General features: G+C 37.4%; 1 protein-coding gene across 1 annotated transcript in view; it reads left to right on the top strand.

Annotated features, from left to right (window-relative positions):
* Window positions 1-12,505, top strand: part of ASB3 (ankyrin repeat and SOCS box containing 3) — an 81,760-nt gene extending 69,255 nt beyond the window's left edge. The window contains exons 9-10 of the mRNA XM_032652029.1: window positions 562-695; window positions 10,759-12,505. Coding sequence (XP_032507920.1) covers window positions 562-695; window positions 10,759-10,964 — 340 coding nt within the window. The 3' untranslated portion in view covers window positions 10,965-12,505. The remainder of the gene's footprint in view (window positions 1-561; window positions 696-10,758) is intronic.
* The last annotated feature ends 1,413 nt before the right edge of the window (window positions 12,506-13,918 follow it).

Raw genomic sequence — 13,918 nt, 5'->3', positions numbered from 1 at the left:
GTCCTTTAGAGCCGTATCTACAATATAATGGGAAAGGTTCTTATAGGAGAACAGTTGTAGTACATCTCTGAGAGCTGGTCAGAAACAAGCCATCTCTCTCATGCACTCAGTTTAGGGACAGCTTTGGGTGTTTGGGCTTTATTCTTTCAGAACTGTTAAATTATGTGTCTGTGAGGATGACCAATCTAGATTTGGCAAGATGGTCCATTTGGGAGGAAATAATGGCAAATCCACTAATGACAGTGACACTGAATCTGTCTTTTCTTACCACTGCTGCTGGGGAATGGGAAGGAAAATTCCTACCCTCTGTAAGAGTAGAAACTCCTTTTGTCATCCATTGGACGACAACATGCACAGTCACTTGAGTTTCCTGTAGCAACTATAGCTGATTTTTCATGTGCACTGAACTTGCCTCTAGTTTCATGAATATTTTCTATGCTGCAGTTCTTTGTCTGTCTTCCATATCAGGATGTTGTAAGAATAGGTTATGTGGTGTTTGTTTTCAGGGTGAACCTTGGTGTATTTTGTGTCTAATTTTGTGTTAATATCTTGCCAATATAGGATTGACTCAATCAGCGATGACATCCTTATCTTCACTTTGGAGTTTACTAATTGGAGGAGGCTTCCTCCAGCTGTTGAAAAGATGCTCTCTGCTCGTGCCTCAAACTCCTCTTGGGCTCTACAGCAACATATTGGTAAGAAAACACAATTTTCGGGCTTCCCTGGTGGCGCAGTGGCTGAGAGTCCGCCTGCCGATGCAGGGGACACGGGTTCGTGCCCCGGTCCGGGAAGATCCCTCATGCCGCAGAGCAACTAAGCCCGTGTGCCACAACTACTGAAGCCCACGTGCCTAAATCCTGTGCTCTGCAACAAGAGAAGCCACCGCAATGAGAAGCCTGTGCACCGCAACAAAGAGTAGCCCCTGCTCGCCACAACTAGAGGAAACCCACGTGCAGCAACGAAGACCCAGCGCAGCCAAAAAAAAAAAGAACCTCGTTAGTAATTACCTTTCATCTTTAAAAATTGAGCATGTGACCTTCTATTTGTAGAGTAGGAAACTTTGACCTCCCAGATACTAGCCATGTTATGGCTTAAGCGAATCATGCCTTGATTAACAGTGTTCTGCAGGCTGCCCTTATTACTGGATTTAAGAGCCAAGCTTTTTTTTTTTAAGAGAAATTTATAGTTAACTTAAAATTTTAGTAAGGTTCCATCTTCCCTTTTATAATTTTAGCTTCACACAGCCTCTTATAAATCCAAGTGGTGGATTTTATTTTTTGTTTGGGTCTGTGTGTATGTGGTGGGGAAATCCTTACTAAACTAGGTACCAATGAGTTGTATCCACATTTGCTGGGACATTTTGCTGGTAAAACTACTTTTATTTTGTCAGCAATCTATTGATAAGCTAAGAGAGGAGAAAGTGTTGCTCTAGAGCAATTAAAACAATTTTTTTAAGTGTCTTAGGTATTGGGTCACCAATATTATTTGAAGGCCCATTTTACTCTTCCCATATATGTACATTAGATATGTGTGCTGGCAGACCCCTGGGACAGCTATATCCTAATTAAAAGAAAATTATTTTCCATATCCCAAATATTTATTTTAGGGATATGGAAAGTTAGGACAGAAGCTTTGGAATATTTATTTTAGGGATATATATTTTAGGGATATGGAAAGTTAGGACAGATATGGCAGTTAGGACAGAAGCTTTAATTTTTGATAGCTTGTTCATTTGAGAACTTTTAAACACTCATCTGTAATTTTAGTTAGTTCTAAATGTGGACCATAAGCAGAAGTCGTTAGTGAGGAGAATCTATCATGTAAATATTTCTGTAGGTGGGCATTTACAAATCTAGCTGTTTATATTCATTAATTCCTTAGTAAGTGGGTTCTTTAATTATGTGTCAACTATGTATCAGATACTGATTTAGAATCTGTGAGTGAAAAATAAACAGTTCTCTAGTGCAATGGCTAAAAAAGAATGATGCAGGGTTATGGCAGAATTTTCTTTTTCTTTTTAAGGTGAGAGAGGCCTGAACATGTTTTATAGATTAAAGGGTCTCAGTTTGTTTAAGGAAAACATTAAAGATATGGAGATAAAAGCAATAGTTTATGTAATAAGATTTCAGATAAGCCGGAGGGAGGATTAGCCTCAAATAGGCCCCTTCCTTTGAGAATAAGAGAGATGAGGGTGGGGTGGATGTAGATAAGTTTATAGTTTGAGTATTAGGAACTCAGAGAAAGAGAGCCTAGAAGATCTCCTATTTTTACTTAGGAGTAGGAGGTAAAATCTTGCTAAAAAGGAAACTGAAGTGAGAGTTTGGTAGCAGAGACTTGATTTAGAATGCTTGTTGTGGCAAACTGGGAACCAGTGAAAGAGATTTACTGAGCAACACTGAGGGCCCAAGTGGAGGTTGGAAGTGGTATAGTTCATTCATATGGTTATATGGTAATTTTTTCCCAGCATTCTTTACTTTCTCTGTATTGGAAAGAAGGAAAGTGGTTAGATTGATCTGGGGGTTGTCAGAGCAGGTACAGAAGAATTGAGGATGATAAAATAAAATAGCATCAGTGATGGGCCCATGAACACCAAATAAGAAAAGAAATGAGAAAGGAAAGGGACCTGATAAACCAGACGGCAGGAGGAGTTGGGACCCGAGGTCTCAATGATATTAACGATCAGGCGTGGTGGTAGTAAGAGAGAGCACACTCTGGAAGGATAGTAAGTGGTGTATGATGGAATTTAAAGACAGAAAAATGTGGGTCTGAAGGTGGTGCAGAAGAACTGTGAGAATGCTAAAATTGCCACTTAGACTTTATGATAAGTGTGACAAGGTGTGGAAGAATAAGAAAATTATATCTTAGAAATTGGTCAAGGAAGTAATTTTGGGGGGAGGATCAGGCTTCTGTGAGGACAAGAGGTGAAGAGAGTGTTCTGGACAGTGTTCTAGATGAAGGCAGATTTGTTTATGATAGAATATAGGGGTTCCTGAGAACTTTATGGAAAGGTATTGGAGGGACTTAAAATTTACTTTATAATATTGAACTTAATTTTTTCTTATTGTCTCAGACTGCTGTGTTATATTATAGTTCCCTAAACAAGTTAGGGAAATGAAGAATGGATTTGTATTTTCTGAGAGATCCTGAGACCATGATTCATTCTTTCATTTGATTACCACAGGAAAATGCTTAGGCTAGATGATTTTACTTAATTTTCAAGTATTCCAGGCTCCAGAGAGAGGCATCCTAAAGGTGGGAGAGAGGAAGATGAAATTGCTTATCATTGATTAAGTTCCCTTTCACTTTATCTTTTCTCTAATAGTGAGGTAGTTACACAAATTGAGCTTTCATCTTTTTTTTTTTCCACTTAGCACACATGGCCGAGTGCCTTGTACCTACATAGCTATATGGATTAGGTTCGCACTCCCAAAGTGGGTGACCTGGCACCCATACTTATGGTGTACCTTAATGAATTGTAGTTCATGTTTCTGTTCAGTGGACCTGTGATTACATCATCTAGTTTTAACCTAACCAATTCTCAAAAATTGGTCAAGCGGCTTAAAAAGATTCCTGCAAAAATAACGTGTTATGTGGATGATACTAAAGGTACCAATACAAGTGAACCAACAAAATAATCATAGAGCTACACTCCTATTCTTTTTTTTTTTTTTGCGGTACACGGGCCTCTCACTGTTGTGGCCTCTCCCGTTGTGGAGCACAGGCTCCGGACGCGCAGGCTCAGCGTCCATGGCTCACGGGCCTAGCCACTCTGCGGCATGTGGGATCTTCCAGAACCAGGGCACGAACCCGTATCCCCTGCTTCAGCAGGCAGACTCTCAACCACTGCGCCACCAGGGAAGCCCTTTTTTTTTTTTTTTTTAATTTAATTAATTTATTTATTTTTGGTTGCGTTGGGTCTTCATTGCTGCGTGCAGGCTTTCTCTAGCTGTGATGAGTGGGGGCTACTCTTTGTTACAGTGCGCTGGCTTCTCATTGCAGTGGCTTCTCTTGTTGCAGAGCACGGGCTCTAGGGTGCACGGGCTTCAGTAGTTGTGGCACATGGGCTCAATAGTTGTGGCTCATGTGCTCTAGAGCGCAGGCCCAGTAGTTGTGGCGCATGGGCTTAGTTACTCCGCGGCAAGTGGGATCTTCCCAGACTAGGGCTCAAATCTGTGTCCCCTGCATTGGCAGGTGGATTCTTAACCACTGCACCACCAGGGAAGCCCTACACTCCTATTTTTATCAGATAGTCATGTCATATGATAAAAAAGCTGACCACCCAATCTGAGCTGACGAGAAGTTCAAAAGTATCAAGAAAAATATTTTAAATATGGTTCACCTTAAAAAAATAAAATAAAATATGGTTTACCTCCACTAATGTTAACAGTGAGCCTTGATGTTAGTATGTAGTGTGCATTGAGATATTAGGTAATGAAAATATCATAATCTGCAAGACACTCTAAGCAACCAGAACATAAAGACAAACCCTGTGATTTTTTCATCAATATTTAAGTCATATGTTGCTCAGTCCATTCTTTTTATGAAGTATACTAAACATAATGACAGATGCTTAGAGCTCCTTTTAAATTTGCTTATTCAATAGTGAAAAGACAAAAAGTTACATACCGTTGGGGAAATGCATGTTCTTGCTGCCACAGTAAAACAGACTGAAATAATATGGGGACAAAGTAAAATGCATTTCTTATTAGCAAATATTGTTGAAAGGAGCATAGAAAACATTGCTAAAGAGTTAAAAGAATAAAAATATAACCTTGCAAGTAGGAAGGATGGTATACTAAGTTGGAAGAAGATATATAATATTTATAACATGTCTCAGCTTAGGGTTGTTTTAAGATTATGTTTCAGTAAGAAAATATAAATAATGTTACTTTTCTGAGAGCCACTAAAGGAAATATGCACCAGAAAGAATATATTTGCAACGGTAATGACTTATTTAATAGAAAAATGTTTTTTGGAAAAGCTGTGTAAGACTGACTGCTGATGGAGTGACTTAATTTTCTGTAAATGTGAGGAAATGGAGATAACATCACACATGAAAGGAGTTTATTGCATCATTAATAGGCTAATACAGGAAAGGAGTTGAAACCAGAATTGCGAAGTAATACTGTTGTGAATAATTTTATAAAAACATGACCTTTAAAATATATATATGCTCAGTGAAATAAACCATTACAGAAGGACAAAAAAAAAGAAAAGAAAAAATATATAGTCTTTGTAGTACTTTATGATGAGATGGGAGTGACCATGATTATTGTTTATACATCCAGAGGTTTGGTCTTTATCTTGTGACAGTATAAAAAAGAATCCTTAACAATGAATTATGTACTTTTCTTTTGCAAAAATAAAACTGTTCCAATTTTCTTAACCTTTTTTTTTCTTGGTAATAAATAGCTATGAATAGTATGAAACCTAGTACATATTTCCTAATATTCTGTTGATTTAAGGTAAAAATGATATTTTAACTGAGTGAGAAAGCAAACTACTTTCTGAAAGAAACTTTGCTACGGGGAGATGATTTCAAAAACAGATGCTGGGAAATATTTCTATTGTTATGTGATTTTCTTGCCAAAAACAATGTGCATCACCTAGAAAGACTCTTGTATTGACACACTTAAAATACTTGGAAACAGTTTCCTTAGATCTTGAATACATTTAATAAAAATGTGAAAAAACGAAACTTTGTAATTAGCTTGTAAACTGATTGATACCAGGAAAAATGGAAATTTACCAGTTGAATTTTGATAAAAGTTTTGCATAATTGCTAGATGAGATAAGTTAGTATCCTGATTAGTTCAGCTAAGCCACAATGTACTCCTCTGGTTTGAATCTACATGGTTTTTGTAAGATATTTTTTTAACTACATCAGTAGATTGGACCTAGAACCAAATCTTGGACTTGCCACATCACTACAAATTAAATTAATGAACCTTAGTCACCTTGCTTTTGTTAAAATATTATTATTAACATATTTAGCAAAAGTAAAAAGGGTTTTACACCGTTAATAGATAAACGAAATTATTTTAAATATGTACCTTATTTCATTTTAGCTTATTCTTCTAATTTTATGTATTTTATTTGTACTTAGTGTAGATAATGTTAATTTAGTAGTATACATATATAATTTATATGTACATAAATATCCATACATTGGGGTTATGTACTCAAAGACTTTTCACTAATTGGGTGTGCAGTCAAACAACATTTGGAGATCACTAGATTAGATGGTGCCTAGGATATGTATGGTATTTTACAGTTTATAAAATGCTTTTGCAAGTGTATTCTAACTTGAACCTTATCAACAACCTTTTGATGCACAGGGGTGTCAGTTATGTTCATTTTATAGATGAGGTATTATTCCCATTTCATAGAAAAGGAACTGAAAGAGCATTTAAATGACTTGCTGCAGGTCACACAAGTAGTTAATAATGGCTCATCAACTCCCAGCTCCAGGCTTATTACTGGGTGGTGCTTTTCCCATTCATTCCATTCATTGCTGTTCTACTGGTCATTCTTTAAGTTTTGATTTCCTGCCCTAATCTGTCTCTTATTTGTTCTTCAGAGTCCTCAGGTTGTTGCTTTTTTAATTTTGTCCAAGTATTTAGTTGTAGTCAGTGGGAAAGAGAGAGACTGTACAAGTAAATTAAGAAGGACTGGGAAGAAAAGGATGGAACCATAAAGACATTATATTAATGATGATAATACACATTGTAGTAGATGGCCCAAAAGTCAGATAAATACCTTTGATGTAGAAAACCATGCAGAAGAACCATAGAACTGAAGTCTAGGCAGATACATCATTTGAATATTGGCACGAGGGCAGGCTAGAGCTGAATGGTTGTAGGAAATATAGATAATGGGTGTGTATGATGTACATGTAGTTCTGTGCTATAGTAAACTTGGCATTAACAAGAATAATGAATTAAGAATTGTGGGGTTTAGTCTGATCATTGTTTTGATTTTAGTACAATTCCACAGAACATGTGGCCTTCTATTTTGATTGTTCTGTGTATGTGCAACAAAATTAACAAAATTGAAGACTTTATATATAGAGAAATGAATAGTTAAAAGTTGCTTATCTAACAGATCTAGAGATAACTGGGTTTAACATACTAATTTGAAACTGATTGGGTCAGAAAAGTGACTTAAAAATATAGCATGGTTTCAGACATCATTTTCTAGACTATGATCAGTGCCATAATGTAGGAAAAGAGAGATTTATTTAAGAAATTAAAATCTGATTTTAACAAGTTTTCATGAAAGTTATGTTTTACATACAGCTTCTGGGCTATTCCATATTTTATATATATATATGTATATATATATATAATGTATGATTCTTTAAATCTATTTTTTTTAATTTATTTATTTTTGGCTGCATTGGGTCTTCGTTGCCACATGCGGGCTTTCTCTAGTTGTGGCGAGCAGGGGCTACTCTTTTGCAGTGCGTGAGCTTCTCATTACGGTGGCTTCTCTTGTTGCAGAGCACAGGCTCTAGGCGTGCGGGCTCAGTAGTTGTGGCTCATGGGCTCTAGAGCTCAGGCTCAGTAGTTGTGGCACATGGGCTTAGTTGCTCCACAACATGTGGGATCTTCCTGGACTAGGGCTCGAGCCTGTGTCCCCTGCATTGGCAGGCGTATTCTTAACCACTGTGCCACCAGGGAAGGTCCCATGGGCTTTTCCATATTATAAATTCAAGGCATGACTTGATCTTCTCTCAACCTGGTGACAACACATCTGGAAATACTATGCATCACTAAAACTTTCATAGGAATTTTGCATGCTTTGAAATATTGCATATATGATTATACAGTTCCCTTAGTATTTACTAGCATATTAAACTAAGATGGCACTGATGGGTATATTACTGTCTGTGTTAATAATCCATAGGTAAAGGACTCCCTCAAGTTCAAATGAATACAGTTCTTACCTCTAATTGTTCATCAGGCCAGCGATTTATTTTGCTCACAGGACGAAAACCAAAATGGTGCAGTTGAAATTGGAACCAGTAACTGAAGTAGCTATACCCTTTCCTTTTTTATTATTAAATGGAAAGATCTTCCGAAACTTACAATAGTTTCAGTGGTTTAGAAGTTGTTAGAGAAATATTTTAGGCTTATCACAGTTTAGAGAACCCTAGACTTGGGGTCAAATCATTTGGATCTAGTGTCAGCTCTGTTGCTGTATGATGTCAACACAGGCAAGTCACTTAAGCTTTCCATAACAAATGTGTACTGGTCCAGTTTGGCTTGATCACAGATGATTAAGCTTCCACACCCATGTCAGCATAAACAAACAAATGGTTTATTTAGTTGTAAAAGATAGGGCTGCAGTGATGTAGCCAGACTGCCTCTTGGAAAGGCTTGTCTGCACTGCAGGAGGCTGTGGGACAGCCAGAGGAACACTCCGCAGTCAGCCTGAGGAGTTGTAAGTCAGTGTAGTCTGTCAAGTTGGTGAAGCTGGAGAAGTGTTAAGGATTCCTTACCTCCGAGTGAGCAGCTCTCCTCCAGGTTACACAGCCATCCTTTGTCTTCCTTCTGGGTGTGTGGTAAGTATCTACATTAACAAAAATGTGCAGAATGAAGAGATTTCAATTTAACAGGATGCATATTAAACTCTAACCAAATAGGAGTAAAAATTCTCTTCACCAATCTCACTGTGATCCACACAATCTAGTCTTGTCATTTTCTCTGTCAGTCCCATTTGACTATGCTTATGGCATGCTCAGGGTTTGCAGCTGATAGGCCGCTTTCCAGTATGCCAGCATACTTTGGCCCTACCAGCTGAGTTGTGTGCTTACCAAGAATCAGTTATGCTCATTTCCAAAACTTTTATTACATTTGTGCATACCCAGTGACATTAGGACCAATTATTGTTCCTGATCTCAGTGGGTGAGAAGGTTTCCTTATGTGTAATAGTTGAACATGGGCAACCTACTTGTTGAAATTGAACCTGCTTACTACTCCTTTGGAAAACTGTGGAGGTTTGCAGTTTGAGCATGCTTTCCATGTGGTTTCCTGCTAATCTCTCTAGTGCTCCCTTTATCTGTGTTTTCTCATCTTAGAAGGGAGAATGATGATTCTTCCTTTAAGTTTACAGAAAAGGTTAAAATTTAAACAATATGTAAATATGAAAACAGTGAAAGTAAATGTGCTATATATTGTAGATGCTGTAATCTTATTTATAATGGGGAGTCTATGTGACTCATGGTTTAAGGAAATACTCTTCTTCGACTCAGGTTTTATGTACAAAATCAGGTAACTCTGTTGCTTTTCTTTTTTGGCATTTTGAAACCCTGGATTGAGGAGTTTCCCAAACCCTGAGTTAACTAAACTAAACTTAAACCAATAAGCTGAAACTAAAATGTAAGATGATGGACTAACTTCAGTGGTCTGGAAGATGTTAGAGAATTAGCATGTCTCAGGCCCTGTGGGTTATTACAGTTTAAAGAACCCTAGACTTGGAGTTAGACCAGCTGCTCTTACATCAGCTGGGCTCTTGATAGTGCTTGTCTCTGCTGCTCTGATCCTGGCCTGTTAGTCATTGGTGCATTTCACAGGGATTTACAAAAGATTTCTTGGACTAATAAAAGACATTAGATTTGATTCACATAAAACCACTAGCTGTTTTTAGTGCTCTTGGTTTTCATGGACATTAACTTCTTTAGTTAACACTTTTCATCTTGGAAAACAAAACCAGTATCTTACGATTCTTAATCAGGCATATGTGGGTTAGCCTTTAATTGGTTATTAGCTTTTGGCAGCAGTGGTTTTAGCATGTGTATGTACACATGCACATTTTGGGGTCATATGCACTTGAGTTTGAATCCTGGTCTACCATGTACTAGATGTATGACCTTTGGAAAGTTACTTAAACCTCTTTTTTTGTGTGTGTGTGTTTTTGTTTGTTTGTTTTGCGGTACGCGGGCCTCTCACTGCTGTGGCCTCTCCCGTTGTGGAGCACAGGCTCCGGACGCGCAGGCCCAGCGGCCATGGCTCACGGGCCCAGCCGCTCCACGGCATGTGGAATCCTCCCGGACCGGGGCACGAACCTGTGTCCCCTGCATCGGCAGGCAGACTCTCAACCACTGCGCCACCAGGGAAGCCCTAAACCTCTTTTTAAACCTCTGTTTTCTTATCTCTGTGAGAGCATGAGAATATCTACCTCACGGGGGTTAATGAAGATAAAAAGAAGATGTGTATGGGCATACAGCATAGTAGGCATTTGATAGATGGTCCTTTTCTCTCTGTGTCAATTTTTAAATTTCATTCTGTATCATGGATAAAAAGAGCAAAACTTACGTAAGCTACATTTTTATTCACTTGAATGTGGTAGGTCTGGAGACTATTTGCAATGAGAGTAAGAGGAAAATAACGTTTGCTACTGTGTGCTTCTATCATTTCTAAAGTTAGATCACCCATTTCTTAAGTCCAAACTGGTATTGGCAGAAATTTAGATTTTGAACATTTAGTTTTATATGGCCCTGGGTACTGATTTGGAATGTGTGGCCAGAAATCGGAGGAAGAAGAACCCAGTGAAGGCTGTAAAAAGGAATAAATAAATAAAGTTTATTTTGGTCATTCTGGCCCAAGTAATCTATTTTCAAAAGTAAGTCTAAGTAACATATCACTTCTCTTCTACTACGCAGACGTGGGGAAAAAAAGGGCATTTACCTTAATGTACTGTTATATCTTTCTGGTTCAAACATTTTAATCTTCCTTTTTTTGTTTGTTTCTCCAGCCTCTGTTCCATCCCTGACCCACCTTTGTCGTTTGGAAATTCGGTCCAGTCTAAAACCAGAGCACCTACGATCTAACAGTTTTATCTGTCAGTTGCCACTTCCCAGAAGCCTACATGATTATTTGCTCTATGCAGAGGTTTTGAGGATGAATGAAGTTCCAGAACTGGCAGTTATTCAAGATGGAGAAATCAATGAAGCTACTTAACACAGGTCATGTCTTGCTCTGAAAACCACCAAGATAAGGAGCCATGGAGTACAAATTCTTCACGATTTTATCGTCACAAAAGATGATTTTTGTTTGTGTGGTTGGTTAGATTTTAGAGGGCAGTAGTTTAATGCAAATGGTTACAACTAAGCTCCCTGGTAAAAAAGTATAAACCTCACTAATGTTACTTTATTGCAGTTTTATCATCAGTACACTTTATGTTGTAAATTACCTAACGATTTTCTGCTTTATTCTGTTAATGAACTGTGGCTAAACATGGTGTATTTCCACCTATGATTCTGTGTTTACCTAGGGCTAGTATTTAGAAGGGAATGCATAAAACTTCACTGGATGTGTATACACAGTGGAATTAAATCTCTCTTATATTTATAAAAGAACTATCTTATATTCTATTCTCATCTCTTAATTCAGTTGAAATTCATTGGCTTTTCACAGGTAAACTCAGGGGAGAATTCTTTCTTTAAAGACTATAGAAAATGAATCATTTTGCTCTTGTTTTTTTTTTTTCCAGTTCCTTGATACTCTCTTTGGCTAAAAAAGATTCCTGTTTCTGCAAAGGCAAGAACAGACCTAAACTCAAAGATATGCTCAGTTGAAAAAAAAGAATTAGGTTGGTATTGAGATAAATGTGCATTTTACACAGTATTAATTAGGAGACTGGGAGAGACATTTCTGTGGTACCATCTTTAAAGAAAGGTATGTATTCCTGAGTTGTTCAGTATCAAATAAAACTGAAGCTCCATTCAGCCTCCAAATCAGAGGGCACCTTTGATCCTGTGAAGCAATGATTGCTAGTTCTATTAATGTTATAGTGGGTTTCTTTTTTACTATCTGGATACATTATCAAATAGTCCATGAAATTTAAACCTTAACATCCTAGGTTAATGAGACACTGCCTCATTGGTTTTGCAATTGCTCGATATGAATCTAGAGTCAGAGAGGACTGAACACCGTAACAGGTGAGCTATGTTAAGAGGCTGTGGGCAATAGTCTTGAGAAAAAGGTTATGAATGCATTAATGTTGTGATAGACAACTAGAGATGGGGTCCAAAGGAGGGCAAATATTCTGTCCTATTGGGATACTGTGACTTAAAATAGATGGGAGTGGGTTAGCCAGATTCATCTCTGATAGGCTTTTGCTATTTGGTAAAAGCAGTGATGATGGCGTACCAAATGATGGAGACATTAGGGTCCAGGGGGATGACTAAATTCAGCACAGATTAGGGCTGTAGTTGCTGCCTGTGGGGTGGGGAGTTTGACTGTAGTTATACAGGCAGAGATAAGGGTGGATATGGAAAAACAGGTGGAAATTCTGATAGTTACTAAATTCTAAAAAAGTATGTACTATGTAATATTTTTTAAATGTCTGTATTTTTCCAAACCCTAAGTCTCTGATTTTTACATAGCCAGTTTTTTGTTAGGGTCCATTGTACATAGAATGTTTACATTTGAGGGTGAATCTTTTCATGTGTTTTTGTTCATGTTCAAATATGTAATAAATTCAACTACTCATAACTTAATGAGCTTTTATTCTTAAAAATCTCAAAATATTTCAGATACATTAAAAACCCTTAGTATTTAAAACATAAATGATTTTACTTACTGTATAAATGCATCTTTCTTTTAGACTATTTTATAATACAATATTTATGATTTTTATGACTAATAACAAGGACTCAGTGAGAAGTCTAATCTAAAAGTACCTGAAGGTAGGTGAATTATAGTCACAGCCTCTGATCAAAATGATACATCCAGTTAGTGTGAACTTTAAGCTCTGACCTACATGCACCATGGTGCTTTAATACTCTTAAGGTCACAGTGAACCTGAGGAAGAACTCCATACAGTAGTTTTCTAATGGTGGTACACATCCAGAGCAGGATGCGAATTGGTTTTAATAACAACTGTCAAGAGTTTACCCTTCCTTGATCTGATGTTGTCCTTTAAGTATATTTCCTGCTGATCCTTCCTGTCATAGGACATCTTTCTGTGATCATTTGATGTAATAGTGGTAATCTGGACATCATTTCTTTTTTTTTTAAAGTAAACTTTTTATTGACATTTAACACATATATAAAAAAGTACACAAATCATAAGTATACAGACAGATTACAGTTGACCCTTGAACAACATGGGAGTTATAGGCGCCTACCCTCTGCACAGTTGAAAATCTCCATATGACTTATAGTCAACTGTCTGTATCCATGGATTCATCCAACGATGGAGCCAATCAACTGCAGATTGTGTAGTATTGTAGTATTACTGTTGAAAAAACTCTGTGTATAAGTAAACCTGCACCAGTTCAAACATGTTGAAGGGTCAACTGTAGTTTTACAAAGTGAAAACGTTGCATAATCAGCATGCAGTTCAAGAAACAGAATTATTAACATCCCAGGAGTTCCCTTTGTGGCCCTTCTAGTTACTGTGCTCTTGCCAGAAGAGTAACTACTCTTCTGGGTTCTAGCACCAAAAATCAGTTTTTCCTGGAATCATCCACTATGCTGTCTTTTGTTTCCTGTTACTTTTGTGCACATTTTCAGATTCATTTGTGTTATTGTATATATACTCATTGAACTTCATTTTTCCGTTTCCCTCTCCCTTTTGCCCAAGTAGAAAGTGTCTTGATATGAAGCTTTCTGGTGGCCCTACTTCCCAGATCAGTTATACACTTCTGTTGTCCCATGACCACCTATGACATTCATAATCTTTGACAGGCAGCCCAAGTGTCACATTTATGTCACGTGATCAGTTGATATCTCTAACTTTAGATCTGTTCTTACCATCTATCTGTAAACCTGTATGAAGATCATGTTTTATAGATCTTCAGGTATCGTGCCAGGTACAGTTTCAAGACCTCTGAGTATTTTTGATTGGTTACTCTCTAAAATTCTACTGTATTTTGTTGGTCCTCAAAAACTTATCATAAAAACTGTGA

The sequence above is a fragment of the Phocoena sinus genome, chromosome 13, assembly GCF_008692025.1.
Source record: "Phocoena sinus isolate mPhoSin1 chromosome 13, mPhoSin1.pri, whole genome shotgun sequence".
NCBI classification, from domain to species: Eukaryota; Metazoa; Chordata; class Mammalia; order Artiodactyla; family Phocoenidae; genus Phocoena; species Phocoena sinus.
This window is presented reverse-complemented; position numbering and strand designations above follow the sequence as displayed.